The sequence below is a fragment of the Micropterus salmoides genome, unplaced genomic scaffold (genome assembly GCF_014851395.1).
Source record: "Micropterus salmoides isolate LMB-PRFRI ecotype aquatic unplaced genomic scaffold, ASM1485139v1 Ms_hic_scaffold_12, whole genome shotgun sequence".
Classification (NCBI taxonomy): Eukaryota; Metazoa; Chordata; class Actinopteri; order Centrarchiformes; family Centrarchidae; genus Micropterus; species Micropterus salmoides.
The window spans coordinates 10,616,766-10,630,688 of NW_024040263.1; the positions used below are offsets into that span (position 1 = coordinate 10,616,766).

At 39.5% G+C, this 13,923-nt stretch overlaps 1 protein-coding gene across 1 annotated transcript; it reads left to right on the forward strand.

The window, feature by feature from the left end:
- Positions 1-2,046: 2,046 nt before the first annotated feature.
- helt (helt bHLH transcription factor) lies at positions 2,047-4,192 on the forward strand. The gene is made up of 4 exons (XM_038714822.1): positions 2,047-2,319; positions 2,923-3,027; positions 3,287-3,383; positions 3,624-4,192. Exons 1-4 carry the CDS (start codon positions 2,293-2,295, stop codon positions 4,097-4,099), a joined length of 705 nt encoding a protein of 234 aa, XP_038570750.1. The 5' UTR covers positions 2,047-2,292; the 3' UTR covers positions 4,100-4,192.
- The last annotated feature ends 9,731 nt before the right edge of the window (positions 4,193-13,923 follow it).

Genomic DNA, 13,923 nt, shown 5'->3' on the forward strand with positions numbered 1-13,923 from the left:
TATTACGTGTTTTTATCGTTATGCTGTGGTTTTCCTTTTATAACCTCCTTTTATTGGTTGAGTTGAGTATACAACAGTGAGTCATTATAATATACTACTAATATTCTACTGTACCATACTACACATCACTACATATTAGAGCCAATTAGATAAATACAATCAAAACTCGAGAATCGATAAAAATGTTACTACTAATGTGTTCTACACATGCGCAAACATTCAGCTCAGTCAAATTGGAGAAGTATAGCAATTTTTTTAAATGCATATTAGGAATAATGTTGCTCATAAGCCACCTATACTCCCAAACAAGCCATTTTTAAATGATAGCAACAATGGCACCAGTGGTTGGCAAAAAAATAAGAATAGAAAAATAATATATATATAGTGGCTTGGCAAATGTTTGACACAGAAGAGACAATAAATATACATACATCAAAGGAAAATTTGTAAAATCAGATAACTTAACAAAATATTTTAACGAGGAAATAAAATTTTCACATCACAGTAGTACAATATATCCTGACGCATCATTTGGCCTCGTACTGACGCAACACTTGGCGTTACAAAGTCGGTCAGCAAAAACTTCCAGTGTTTAATTCAGTTTTTTAAAAAGAAACAGCGCACAAATCCCTCCATATTTCAAAGGACAAACGCATAAAAAGTGTTAAAACGGCACAGTCAAGTAATTGGATTTTATGCCCCCGTCCCGCTCGCTCGCGCCTTTCTCTCCATGGTGCTCTAAAAACTCTCCAAGCGCTTCAGATGTCTTGTGAGCCTTTCTTTCCCCGATCTCCGCTGCTTTTTATTCTTCGACGTCGCTCACAGGATCAAATATATCTAAGCACGGTGAAAGTTTCGAGATTAAAACGTTCTCAGTGGGAAAAAAGAACCGGAGCAAACTGTTTTGGCGCATGAGAGCAGTCTGAATCTGTGAGGAGCGCACACAATAAACCTGTTGTTAACCTTGCTGTGAAAATATGTTTGAAGAAAACAGCCAATTGTTGTATGAAATGTATTCAAGTATAAAATAATGCCCTTTGTTTGGGGGGAAAAACTTGAGCAATGTGAGGGTACAAAAGTCCCCTGTGGCATTTACTAGCACCCTTTGTGCAGTTTGCGCTTTGGCGTCTCCACTTGGCGCATTACCCAGGCCCCTTTAAACGCGATTGTTTCTTTCTTTCTAATGACATTTACCGGATCAAAACATGCTGTTAATTCGATCAGAAAGCTTCACCCTTCATAACAATGGCAGTATAATTTCTCCCAAAGTTTGTTAAGTTGACCGAAATTAGGCAAATGAATAGGGGTCTCCAGGCTACCCATCTTGCAGGTGACGGGGAATAATGCGCGTTCACACCAGCTGCATTCTTCTTTATTTCTCCCTTTCTTTCACAGCATTATTAAAATTTAGGCCAATGAAACTATTCATTCGACTGAATAGACATTTTCTTATAGGATAATAGGATACAAATTGAGCCTCTCCAAAGAGTCTCCAGTGGTGGGTAACCCTCGTGTGCCAGAGGCTGCTGGAGACGCTGGCCTTGACGCAGACGACGCTCGTGTGCCAGGGCTAATCACACACCTGCCGAGGAGTCCAACAAAATAAAGAATGTAAACAAAAAGCTTGCCATCTCTCATAAAAGATGGACGTGTCACCAAGTCGTGTGAGAAACGCCGAGAACAAACGGGGGGACTCCGTCTCCAAAAGATCTCCCCTGAACTTGGCGGAACAGCCTATTAAAGGCTTACTTAATTACTCTAATGACACTGGACAGGCCTTAAAACTCGGACTGGGCTTGGACGAGAGTTAAGATCGCTTGCTGGGATTTGTAAACAGGCGATCGTGTGAGAAACGCGAGTTGGAAGAAAGAGGGTTTCTTTTTTCGCCGGCTTTGTTTTCAGTGCGCACAGTGCGCCCCGCCGGATCAGGCGATACCAACGCTCACTTCTTATTTCCCGCCTGGGTTGTTACTATGCAAATAATATTCCGAAAGTAATCACGTGTCCTTTGAACAGCCACGTGGATTAACAAAGCAGGTTTGCCCCCCTGCTAGCCCTGGCTTTAGATTTTTACTATTTCTTTAACTGATCCTAAATGCACACATTTACCCAATGCAGGGCTCTAATCCCAAGGAATAATTTACACCATGAATGCCAGAGTCCCTTCGATGATCCCTTTATAAGGACCAGCTTTCCCCTCAAACCTCAGTCTGATTCATCTCCTGCCAGAGCAACACATCTCTCCAACATTCAGCTGAACTGATTTTTAACAAGTTTGACCGAAACTCGTCGATGGCATCTAAAATGAAAGACAGGAAGGTACGCGCTCCACGTGCGCTCTGCATTATGAGGACTGAACTATTTTGGCAACGTGGCACTTTTAACACGTTTGGGTTACTTTGTGGAACTGAGTATTACAGTATTTACATCGAATATTATTTTTTACTACTGCAACACGGAGTAACTTCCGTGGTAGAGATGTGGAAAACTATTGTCCACCACTTCTGTGGCACGCGTTACAGGATACCAACGGCGCAGTACTGATGTACAATAGTAGACATAAACGGAATATTTGGAAATTGTATTGCAATGGCTTTGGTTACAAACACTTAAAGTGTGCGAAAGTTACTAAAAGAGATTTCAACTGTTTCCAATAAGGCCTCAACAGTTATAGAAACTGCCCGGAGCGCAGATCTCCGCGCGCGCTCTGGAGCAGCACAGCGCGCGGCGCGCAAAACTCTCAGGGAGTTACAAATCTCACCAGCAAGTTTCCAAAACATTTCGTCGCTGCATCGATTTATTTTAATTCTTACATTCCTGCCAGTTTTATTTTCGTGTTTCTGGATGACAGAACAGCTGTAATTGAGGTGTACTGTATTGTTTTTGTGCGCTCATGTTGTCTCTCTCTCCTTGCTTCTACAGAGAACTCCGATCTCTCACAAAGTCATAGAGAAACGAAGACGGGACCGCATTAATCGCTGCCTTAACGAGTTAGGAAAAACAGTACCAATGGCACTGGCAAAACAGGTATTGTAAAATTTGTAACGTAAATTGTGTGACAGATATTTCTTATTGATTATACAATATTGATCATTTAGCAAGAATATGTTTATCAGCTGTTATCCAACGAAGGTTAAAATCAATTTTAACCTTCGTTGGATAACTATGACCTGGATGACTGAGAATCTTCATAGACATTTATCAGCTGTTGTTAAACAAAGAATCTTTTCATGTAATATTCGCAGCAAACATTTTATAATGTGTCCATTTGTGGATATTTTGGTAGAACTCTGGAAAACTGGAGAAGGCTGAGATCTTGGAAATGACAGTTCAGTACTTGCGAGCGCTGCACTCCGCGGATTTCCCCCGTGGGAGAGAAAAGGGTGAGTTGACGTTTCACAGAGCTCTGACACTTTACGCATCCCGAACCCACATTTCTGTTGATAAATAGTGGGGACATTTGTACAATGCTGAATATATATAAATATGCATTATTTGTGTAGTTATATCATTTAAAGTGTAACCTCACTAATATTTATACCACACCACAAAAACTGAGTTGCGTCAGACTTTTCATTTCATAGGGCTGCGTTGTAATCGCTGCTTACTTTGATTCATTCCAGGTGAACTTCTGGCTGAGTTTGCAAACTACTTCCACTACGGATACCACGAGTGTATGAAGAACCTGGTGCACTACTTGACCACAGAGGACAGAGCTGAAACCAAAGACATCAAGTACGCACGGATCCTCGCCTTCTTACAGTCCAAGTCCCGTGTGGTTACCGAGCCTGTGTTCGGCTCCGTCGGCTCGATGCCAGAACCGTCTGACTACCTCAGCCAGCTGCACTCCTCTCCGGAGCACCAAAGCCACAGTCCCTCTGACTCCGTATATCAGCAGAGTCCGCCGGGACACTTCTCCTGGCACAGCTCAGCACGCAGCCCGGGCATCTCGTACCCAACAGTGCCTCTCTCTGCTCACACGCAGCAGCACGGTGGATACTTGTCACCGGTGCAGGGACTCGATCACCACTATTTCAACTTCATCGGTCACACACACGCAAACACATTTAGTTTGCACAGTGCGCAACACGCCATGTAAATACTTTAGCTATGTTTTGTTATTTTTATTTATATATTTGTGATTATGGAAATAGATCTTGTACATGTTGTGAATAAATATTTCTGACTAAAACGCAGCTTGTTTTGGCATCATTTACACAGTTTTAGGCGGTCAGGTAATGCTCTAAGACCACAGATCTCCAAAATTACAAGCAATTACAACCCTGTTATCTTCAAAGTGGTTGGGAAAGCAATAAAAAAGATTAGAAGAAAGAGAAAACATTTTAAGTGCAACTTGAATTTTAATCTTCAGCGAATTATTAATGATTTTCTGATTCTGCCCCACACACTATTGCTGAGTATATACAGAAAACAGCTAAACAAGAGCTTTCATATCTTTTTATGATATCAAATAAAACAACACTAGCTTAGTAGTAAATAATAGTTTGGAGTGATTTGTCATAGTAAAGTGGGTCATCTGGAGCAGGCTGACTGTGCTCAAACTTTATCAAAAGGCTGATCACTATTTGTGGCGCACCACCACTATTTTTCTTCAGTTTGTCCACACAAGTCTTCATCTCTGATCTGTGGGTTTAATGGGTGTCACAGCCAGTTCCAGGGGGCAGACATGAGCCTGATTCCCACTGGGCCACCCACTCCTGACCTATAAACAAACATGGGAGTTAACAAAACCATTGATTCACTCAACACTTCCCTTTCCTTAAAATTCAAATCTGTTATTGAATACAAAACAATTTTTGGACCTAATAAGGAGAAAACAAGTCAATAAAGATGACAATCTTTACAGTAAAGTAATTGTGATGTGTTTTGTATAAAAAGCTGCATTTCTAGGATCTCAAAAAGTAAAGTGTTAAAACAGGATCAAAGCCCCTTCTGAATTTTAGCCAAGTTCTACTATTTCCATATGTTTAGGGAAATGAGGTTGTCTATTCACCAGGAGGAAAGACGGAAGTTATGCAGGGTAAAAGTTGGCGCTTATTTGCATGTAAAATGTGTAGTGTTTTCATTCAAATATCAAACATAGAGAGCAACATTCCATTAAATCTGTGAGATCTGTGAGCTCCTAAGAAACCTTTTAAACTGTTCTCCCACTTTCTAAAGGAAAGACTTATTGGGAATAGTTACTGATAGAAGGGGCTTTTCGCCTCCCACAGAAGAAGGAATTACTCTGATCAAAAGAAAATGTTTTTGGCAAGCTTGGGTCTGCTATGTAGCCGCTGCGTCTCAATAAATGCATTAAAATGCTTCCAGGCTCCTTCTGTCTTTAAGTAAGTTGTTGGATTGTAAAAAGAGAAGTAAAAAAAAAGAGGTGTGTGTGTGTGTGTGTGGGGGGGGGGGGGGCACTCCTTGTTGTCCTTTTTTTAACCAAGGAGCCCCATTGTGGTGCATCTGAAAGGGGAACAATCTCAGCGTCCTTGTGCTTTATCCTTGAGTGATTGCGAAGAAAAATAATCAACACCATGAAATCATAGTTTCTCTCTATGAGGAGTTCAAGAAAACACCTTTTCTCCCAGTTTTCCTCGGGTCCTTGCATATATCTCTCTCCTGTATCAACCTATAGGCAAATATACCTGTGCGTATTACTAAAAGACAACAAGAAAGGTCTGTTGTAGGTGTCCTCATATGTGTACTGACATGTATGGACAGTTATGATGGATGGAAGGATCGTTTCTGGATGGATGGGTAGATGACAGATGGATGGATAAGCCCGCATTAATCGCCTGGATGGTTGGATAAACCCACATTAACCAGCCCCTGATCAAAACGACTAGCAACAAGAGAGCAAATGAAAGAAATGAAAGACAGTGTCCATGCAGATGGAAAAAATGACAATATGATAAAAGAGAAAAGGCTTTTGAAGGAATACTTGGATCCCTAGAGCCCCAATATTGGTTTAAATCCTGACTCTAAACAGGAGGGGAAAAGACCCATGTTCAGCCAGATGAGAACGATTTAGCCGCAGCACATCACATGAATAATAATAAATTGAGCACGGATAAAAAAAAGACTCCAAACCATTTATTGTCATGTAAACTGAGCCGCAGTGGTAAAGCTTGAGAATGTTTGTCTTTCGAATTAATATCACATGCTGAACATTAACAATCCGCTCTTTTGAAAAATTATTCATCACTGGAATGTCAAAGGAAAACGCAATTCTCCCTCCGAATTTATACTTTAGCTTTGATGAACATGAAGTCGGGAGAGTTTATGAGGAACAAAAACAAGTTTCATCGCCATGTGAAAAGAGGGACAATGATGGGAATGAGTCCAAAGCATTATTGTTCCTTTATATGTTTGCATTTTATAAATATATGAGAAGCCCTGTGCATTCAATTACAAAAACATCTATTTGTTGTTGTGTGTTGATTTATTGAGATATGATTTTTGCACTATTTTCCCGCTTTACACCCATCGCCCAATTTCACCCTCACAATAGAAATGTTTGTATTTAATTCTTTATCACAAACTCTTATCTTATCCTCTAGGTTCTAAATGGGCGTTTCAAGAAAGGGAAAAAGACAAATTACATTTAATGCAAAATGAATTTAACCTCTATAAAATATTACTTTCAAATATTGTGTAACATTTTGTTTAGAACATATTTTGGTGTCATTATCTGATGCAAATAAAGATGTAGCAAGGGACAGTGGTGCAAAGTAAAGTACAAAGTAAGTACATTTCCTCAAGTGCTTCAATTAAGAATAACAACGTTTCACATGTTTAAAAATGGTTCGTCTTCTTATTTTGAGTTAAATTGTTCATGTTTCAGATGATGCAATGTCTACATATAATATACAATTCACAAGATATTTAATATTCCTTATCTGCTATTATGCTTTTGGGCAAGTATTTGTTCACAGCCTTTCTGTGGCCATTAAGTGGTTGTATTCACCTATGGACGTTTTGATGTTGGTGTGTTTGTCTCAGTTGTAGTGTGTCTTGAATTTGTCTCTTGTTTTTTGTATTGTATTTTGAAAACGAACACATACATAATCAGTCTATAAATTATGATGCATTTGTATAGATGAAGCTAAACAGTATATAAAATTGTTTACATTACCTCGACTTTGGCCAACTACAACGTTAATGCATCAGTAAACCAATCAAATGTAACAATATATAACAATACAACACTGAACAGGGTCACAATGCACATTACTTTTCATAGTCCCTACTTTAAGTACATTTTGCTGATAACACTTGTGCTTTTACTTGAATGGATAACTTGTAGTGGAGTATTTCACACAGTGGTATTGATTTTTAGGTAATACTTATTACACAACTGGCAAGGAAACAATCCACAGCTTATTTTATACACTGCAACTTTACAGTTATATATTCGGAAATAGTGAGTGTACGCATTTGTGCAAAATGATTTTTATTGATAAAAGGTTAAACATTTAATTCAGTTAAATATTTTCACATTGTTAGAAATATTATGAATAAATGCTCAATGTGTTTCCTCTTTGTAGTGGTTCAGTATTTGTGTTTGTGTAAATACAGCAGGTACATGAGCACCTGTGGAAACAAGCGTGTGCTTGTGAATAATCACATACTGTGGCTTCGTGGTTCCAAACTATAGGGTTGAAGAATCTTCTTTTTGATTTTTGATTGTAGCTGGAGTCACTAAAGTCTTATGAAATTTGCCAGTGCAGTGAGAATATTTATACGTTTTTCCAAAGTAAATTAGTTTAGTTAAAGTATTTACTAAAATCCACTTTCTTCATATTTCAGTCATATCAACCAGCCTTCTTCTGTCTTATTTCAAGACACTCATTCTAGAACAAATTGGATTTTCAAAGTCAATTGTGGACAGAGATGAACAGATAAGATAGAGAGGGATGATAAAAGGGATATGAAAAAAAACTTGCTCACTTTTTTCAAATTCTTCTTTTTTGTTGTTAAAGACTGGATCAGGAGGTAGAGCAGGTTGGCCGTTAATCGGAAGGTTGGCGGTTCAATTCCAGCACCCCCAGGCTGCATGTCGAAGTGTCCTTGGGCAAGATAATGAACCCCGAATTGCCCCTGGCGGCTGTTCCGCCAGGGGCAATTTGGAATGTGTGTGAATGGTGAATGAAGATGTAGTGTCAAAGCGCTTTGAGTGGTCGAAAAGACTAGAAAGGCGCTATACAAGTACGGAGCATTTACATAAAAATTGTTGTTAAAAATCCTTTAAATGTTGAGGGCATGACCTGTGATGAGATGTTGCTTCATTTTAAAGGAATAGTTTGACATTTTGAGAAATAAGCTCATTCACTTTCTTGCCCAGACGATTGGTGTCTGTCCATCACATATAAAGCTACAGCCAGCAGCTGATTAACTTAGCTTTACACAAAGACTGGAAACAGGGAAACAGCTGGTCTGATTTTGTCCAAATGGTAACAAGATCTTTCTACCAGCACTTCTAAAGCTCACTAATTAACACATTATCGTATATCTTGTTTGTTCAATCCGTTCAAAAACCAGAGTGTTAAAGCGACAATTAGCCGGGGGGGTTATCTGTCTGACTATTTCTTGGCTGGGAACACACACTTTCTGGAGTCTTGGATGGAAATAGTCCGACACAGAACACCTCCCTAAACTGTTGATTATCATGTTTACACTTAGGTTTTTGTACATATTAAATAAACAAGCTATGCTGTGTCAATTAGTGAGTGTTCAAGGTGTTGGTAGGCGGGTTTTTAGTACCTTTAGACAGATTCACTCTAGCTGTTGTCGCCCATGCTTCCAGTCTTTATGCTAAGTTATGCTAACCACCTGCTGCCTATTGACAGACATGAGAGTGGTGTCAATCCTCTCTTCTCTATCTCTGCAAGAAAGTGAATTAAGTGTTTTTCCTAAATGTTAAACTATTCCTTTATAACCCAACACATTTTGGAAACACTGCTGTAGCCCAAAGAGGGACCCTGAACGTCTGAGAGCTCCTGTTTTGATCTTTGCACCCGTATGAGCACCGAAGTCTGGATTAGACGGTTAGCTAAGCTTCTGAGAGTACAACAGCAAATCTCCTTTCCTTTACCATGGTGTAGTGTGTTGCCTCTGTGTGTGTGTGAAGGAGGGGTACAGTTGAGCTTTGGGAGCGAGGCCAAAGAAATACACGAGCTGTGAGAAATCCAACAGTCAGTGCTGGTTGGTAATAAAAGTCCTCCAGTGGCATCGGATCTCCGCCGGCTCACCTCAGGATGGTCGTCTGATCTCCAGCATGAAAAGACAGAGACAGAGGGCAGGAGGGGAGGGGAGCCAGGGGGAGACAGAGAGAGACAGAAGAAGAGAGTGAGAGAAACAGTGAGAAATAGAGGGAGTGTTAAGAAAAGAGGGGGGAAAGGGATGAAGATCATCCCACAACAGATACCACTATCTCACAGGGTTGAAAGGGCCCCCTTTCTGCACCCCCCCTTCCTCCTTACCAATAATGCCAAAACTTGGCAGCCAACCCAGCACATGAGCAACAGTTTCCCATCAGTGAAAGGCAGCCATCCCACTGCCTTGGCACCAGCGATGTCTGAAGAATGACGGGCACTGTAAGAAGAGAGCAGACATGAATGGAGTCTGTTAGGAGAAAAAAAACAGCACATATGAATGCCTTTTGATTGTCTGGGGAGTGATTCTGTTGAGAGCACATCACTGAGCTGACACAAGAATGTAAAAAGTCATCTGACGATGAGTGTTTTTCCCAGAGAAAGGTAAATGTTTCTGGAGATAAACACAGAAAATACATAATGTAATTTAAAAAAAAATTTTTAATACATTTTTTTTGCTCATGCAGACTAAAAAAATATGACGTTAGGCCGAACATGTCAGCTATGAAATCTGTGTACTCTGCCCCCTGCAAAGGGATGAGGACTTCACCTTTCTACACTTGGCACAACCCTCTATGTGCTCACCAGCAATGGCATCAGATTATGCAAATACATGGAGATGTCCTATTCAACACTACCTCCATTTAGAACTGAGATATTTGAGCCAAAAATGAATGGAGTGATAAAAGAGGCAGTGTTTTAAAGGAGCAAGAGCAGGGATAGGTCAAAGACATCGATAAAAATGAAAACATAATGAATACTGTACAGAGTATCCCACTGTGGATCATTTCAGTCACACCCCATTGCTTGTCTTGCGCTTTGTCTTTTTCTGTCGTTCTTTTCTCGTGTGCAACACATTTCGATCTGAGAAATACGGAGGCAAAGAGCAGCATGGGAACAGTCCAACAACTGTGCAACAACACGCTTTAGAAAAGAGCTCAGAGTTAAAGACACAAAACAAAACAACAAAAAAACAAAACAACAAACAAAAAGAAACAAACTGGGACCAAACTCTTTGTTATTCATGGGAAAAAAAGAGCAGGCTTGTTAACTTGCACAATTAAGGCATCATTTGCCAAGAGAAAGAGCAGTTCTTTGTTTTTGGGGGGACAAAAGGTTGAGAGAGTGTGTTTTAGATCAGTGTTGTGAGTTTCATGAGGGTGGGTCCGGTTATCTGGTGTGCTACAACAAGGGGCACTTTTGTCACGAGCACAGACAGTGTGACATCGGAAAGTGCTTGAGATAAATCAGGTAATTTTGCATGGTAGTTAGACAAAGAGTGGCATACATTCCAGTTCCCGTGTGTGTTTATAAAGGGAGTATGTGTTAAGAGGAGGCAAATAATAACACCATGTGAGTAATTTCACAAGACGTCTCCAATTGAGTGGCATAATTTATAATTTATGGCGTTTTTGTTGTAGACTAATGGCATTAAGTTTGACAACATCAATAAATTATTCAGATTTGGAAGAACATGTCAATTTAAAGAACTCTTAAGAAACATATTTACCAATTTTTGCACTCCTTGACTAAAAGCAGAAATGGAAATTCTAAATATTTCTGGCAACATTTTGCTTTTGTTGAGATGTCAAGGTCCTGACTCTTTATTTCTTTCTCAACTTTGAGAACTTGTCAGTTGTTTTGCACAACTGTTCAGTCATGTAACTGATAGATATAAAAAACACCTTTTTTTTTAGAAAGAGAATCAAACATAATTCACCAAGTAGATGGGTACACTGGAATTTCTTTTGGAAAACAACTTTTAAGATTGCTTTTTAAATTAAACATTTACAAAACCAATGTACTATAAATATAGTACAGTGGCACAATTTGTACTCTTTCTACCTATTATTTCAAAACACACTATACAACAATCTTTTCCTTTTCTTAGTGTTTGAATTTGAAAAAATATTTGGCTTAAAGTGCCTAAAACTTCAAAACTTTCACCAAAGAAATAGTCCATGTCCAAATGATTGACAGCAAAATATGTGGATTGTCCAGAGTAACATTTTTTCACTTGAAAGGTTCTATTTTCACTGTATCGAGATAGAAGCAGAAACTACATTTGCTCTAGTGCAGAACTTTAAATTGCTGAGCTACCCTTCATTTTTATACTTGTATTTTGATTCCACTACATTCTAGAGTGAAATATTTTTTGTACTTCTCTATGTGTACTTGTCTGCTAAATCAAAGATTCATATTTTTCCATAGAAATCATTTGATGAGTTTATAAAATATGATTATTAAAGATGAAACCCCTCACGGAGTATAAACCTGTTAAATTAGCTTCACTTTGATGAGATGAGCTACAACACTCAACATGCCGCTTGCATGTTAATCTTTTATTATGATGCACCAATGAATATCTAGCCTGTAATAACACTCTTTCTGGCCATTCTGATTAATAAGTACTTACTCTCTCTGTACTTTTATTTTTATTTACTTTTATATTTGATGATCATGCCTATGTAGTTATATTTTGATAAAATTTGGAATGCAGGGCTTTTACTAAACAGAGTATTTTTACATTGTTGTGCAGCTGCTTTTACTACTCAGCATGGCTGGAAATCCACCAGGCTACAATAAGGGAATAAAATATGCTTGTTTGTAATTTGGGTAAACCAGCTCTTTAAATTATGTGTTCATAAAAACATTTTCTATGTTCCTGATCAAGCGTAATTTGATTGACGTCCTACAGGATTTTAGAAGCAGAGCTTTTATCATTGCTTCCATATGGATATCAGTCAATCATCCAATTGGATTGTAAACTGCTCTCACTTCTGTCATCACTTTACTTTTTATTTCCCTGCCTCACACAGTTAACTCGCCTATTTCACCTCTTTTCTGCAAGCAGAGCTCTAGATCTCCAGCACCACCTTGGGATTCAATGAGGAGAGCCATCCTTTCAGCTTCATTCACTCTCATGCTTGTGAGGCTGCATTCACATGTGAAGGTCTCTTTGAGAATGCCTTTAGGTTGTACTGACGCTGGTTTATTCCTGCCAGAAATCTTTCTCAAACATAACGCTTCAGTGGCGAATGGAGAATATGAAAACTGACAATGTGAATCAGGAGAAAGCAACGTGAAGCTCTTTGGGAATCTCAAAGGCTGTGTGTGTGTGTGATGTGGTCAGACAGTCACAGCTGAGGCACCTGACAAACTTGACGCCCCAGTCAACTCTTTGCACAGCCAAAAAGAAAGGGTAAATAAAACCCAGAGGTCCTAATGTGCTCCCTGTGCGCTTGGCTGGACTCATGAGGGGTGAGCATGGTATGTTCACCCTTTTGTCTGGCGAGATGACGGACGCTCCTCTGTATTTAGCTGCGTCCGGGGCCAGCATAGGGCCAGCGAGGAGCGACCCCTGGGGCTCCACAGGTCACCCTCTGAGGTCATGTTCTGAGTAACCAATCCAGAGAAAGAACTAAAGCAGAAATGAGATTGGCAGCCAGTGAGGGCGGAAGACTTCATCTCAAGTGACTGCATGTGGTCATACTGAATGAGATCCAGCAAATACATCTCCTCGTGTGAATGTTGATAGTGTGACTGAATGTTTTAACTGAAAGAGGGTTTTTTTGTGTGTGTAGGAGGCAGCTTTAGGATAAATGAAGATAAAGCTGAAGCAAACAAAGAAATTCAGACACTGCGAGGAGAGCTGATAGACAATGGGAGCAATTTTCCAAAATAAGAAACAATATTGTGAATTTAAAGAATGTTTCCTTTGGTTTTTACAGTGTTTAAACAATTGGTCATAGGGCAGTGGTCATCATGGTGGTGAGAGAAGTGGTCATACCCTCACTGACCTCACAGTGACCTTCACAGCAGGGAAGCCATGTCTGACACCAAGAACATGATGCAGCACAAACCAGACTACAACAACTTCATAATGCCGTAAATCAGTTTGAAACAGTACAAGTCATTTGTCAAATGAGACAGAGCAGCCAAACAATAACCTTTTTTATATATATCCATTATTTTGATCACTGAATGTTGGAAACATACATACCGGTATTTGAAAAAAAAAACAACCCATATATATATATATATATATATATATATATATATATAATATATAACAGAACAAACTGAAAGCACAAGTTTGACACAAGTTGTTGAAAAAAGAAAAGTAGTGAGTATACAGCTTGTATAACAGTGTAAATTTGCTGTCCCCTCATAATAACACATCACACACCCATTAATGTCTAAACCACTGACAACAAAAGTGAGTACACCCCTAAGTGAAAATGTCCAAATTGGGCCCAATTAGCCATTTTCCTTCCCCGCTGTCATGTGACTTGTAATTGTTACAAGGTCCCAGGTGTGAATGGGGAGCAGGTGTCATCACTCTCACATTCCCTCATACTGGTCACTGGAAGTTCAACATGGCACCTCATGGCAAAGAACTCTCTGAGGATCTGAAGAATGGTTGCTCTACATAAATATGGCCTAGGCTATAAGAAGATTGCCAAGACCCTGAAACTGAGCTGCAGCACAGTGGCCAAGATCATACAGCGGTTCAACAAGACAGGTTCCACTCAGAACAGGC

What these genes read in the sequence shown, in the direction of transcription:
- helt (XM_038714822.1), top strand. Translation starts at nt 2,293, where the DNA reads ATGGCATCTAAAATGAAAGACAGGAAG. An exon ending in CAATGGCACTGGCAAAACAG is followed by an intron (nt 3,028 to 3,286) that starts GTATTGTAAAAT and finishes ATATTTTGGTAG; the next exon opens with AACTCTGGAAAACTGGAGAA. An exon ending in CCCCCGTGGGAGAGAAAAGG is followed by an intron (nt 3,384 to 3,623) that starts GTGAGTTGACGT and finishes GATTCATTCCAG; the next exon opens with GTGAACTTCTGGCTGAGTTT.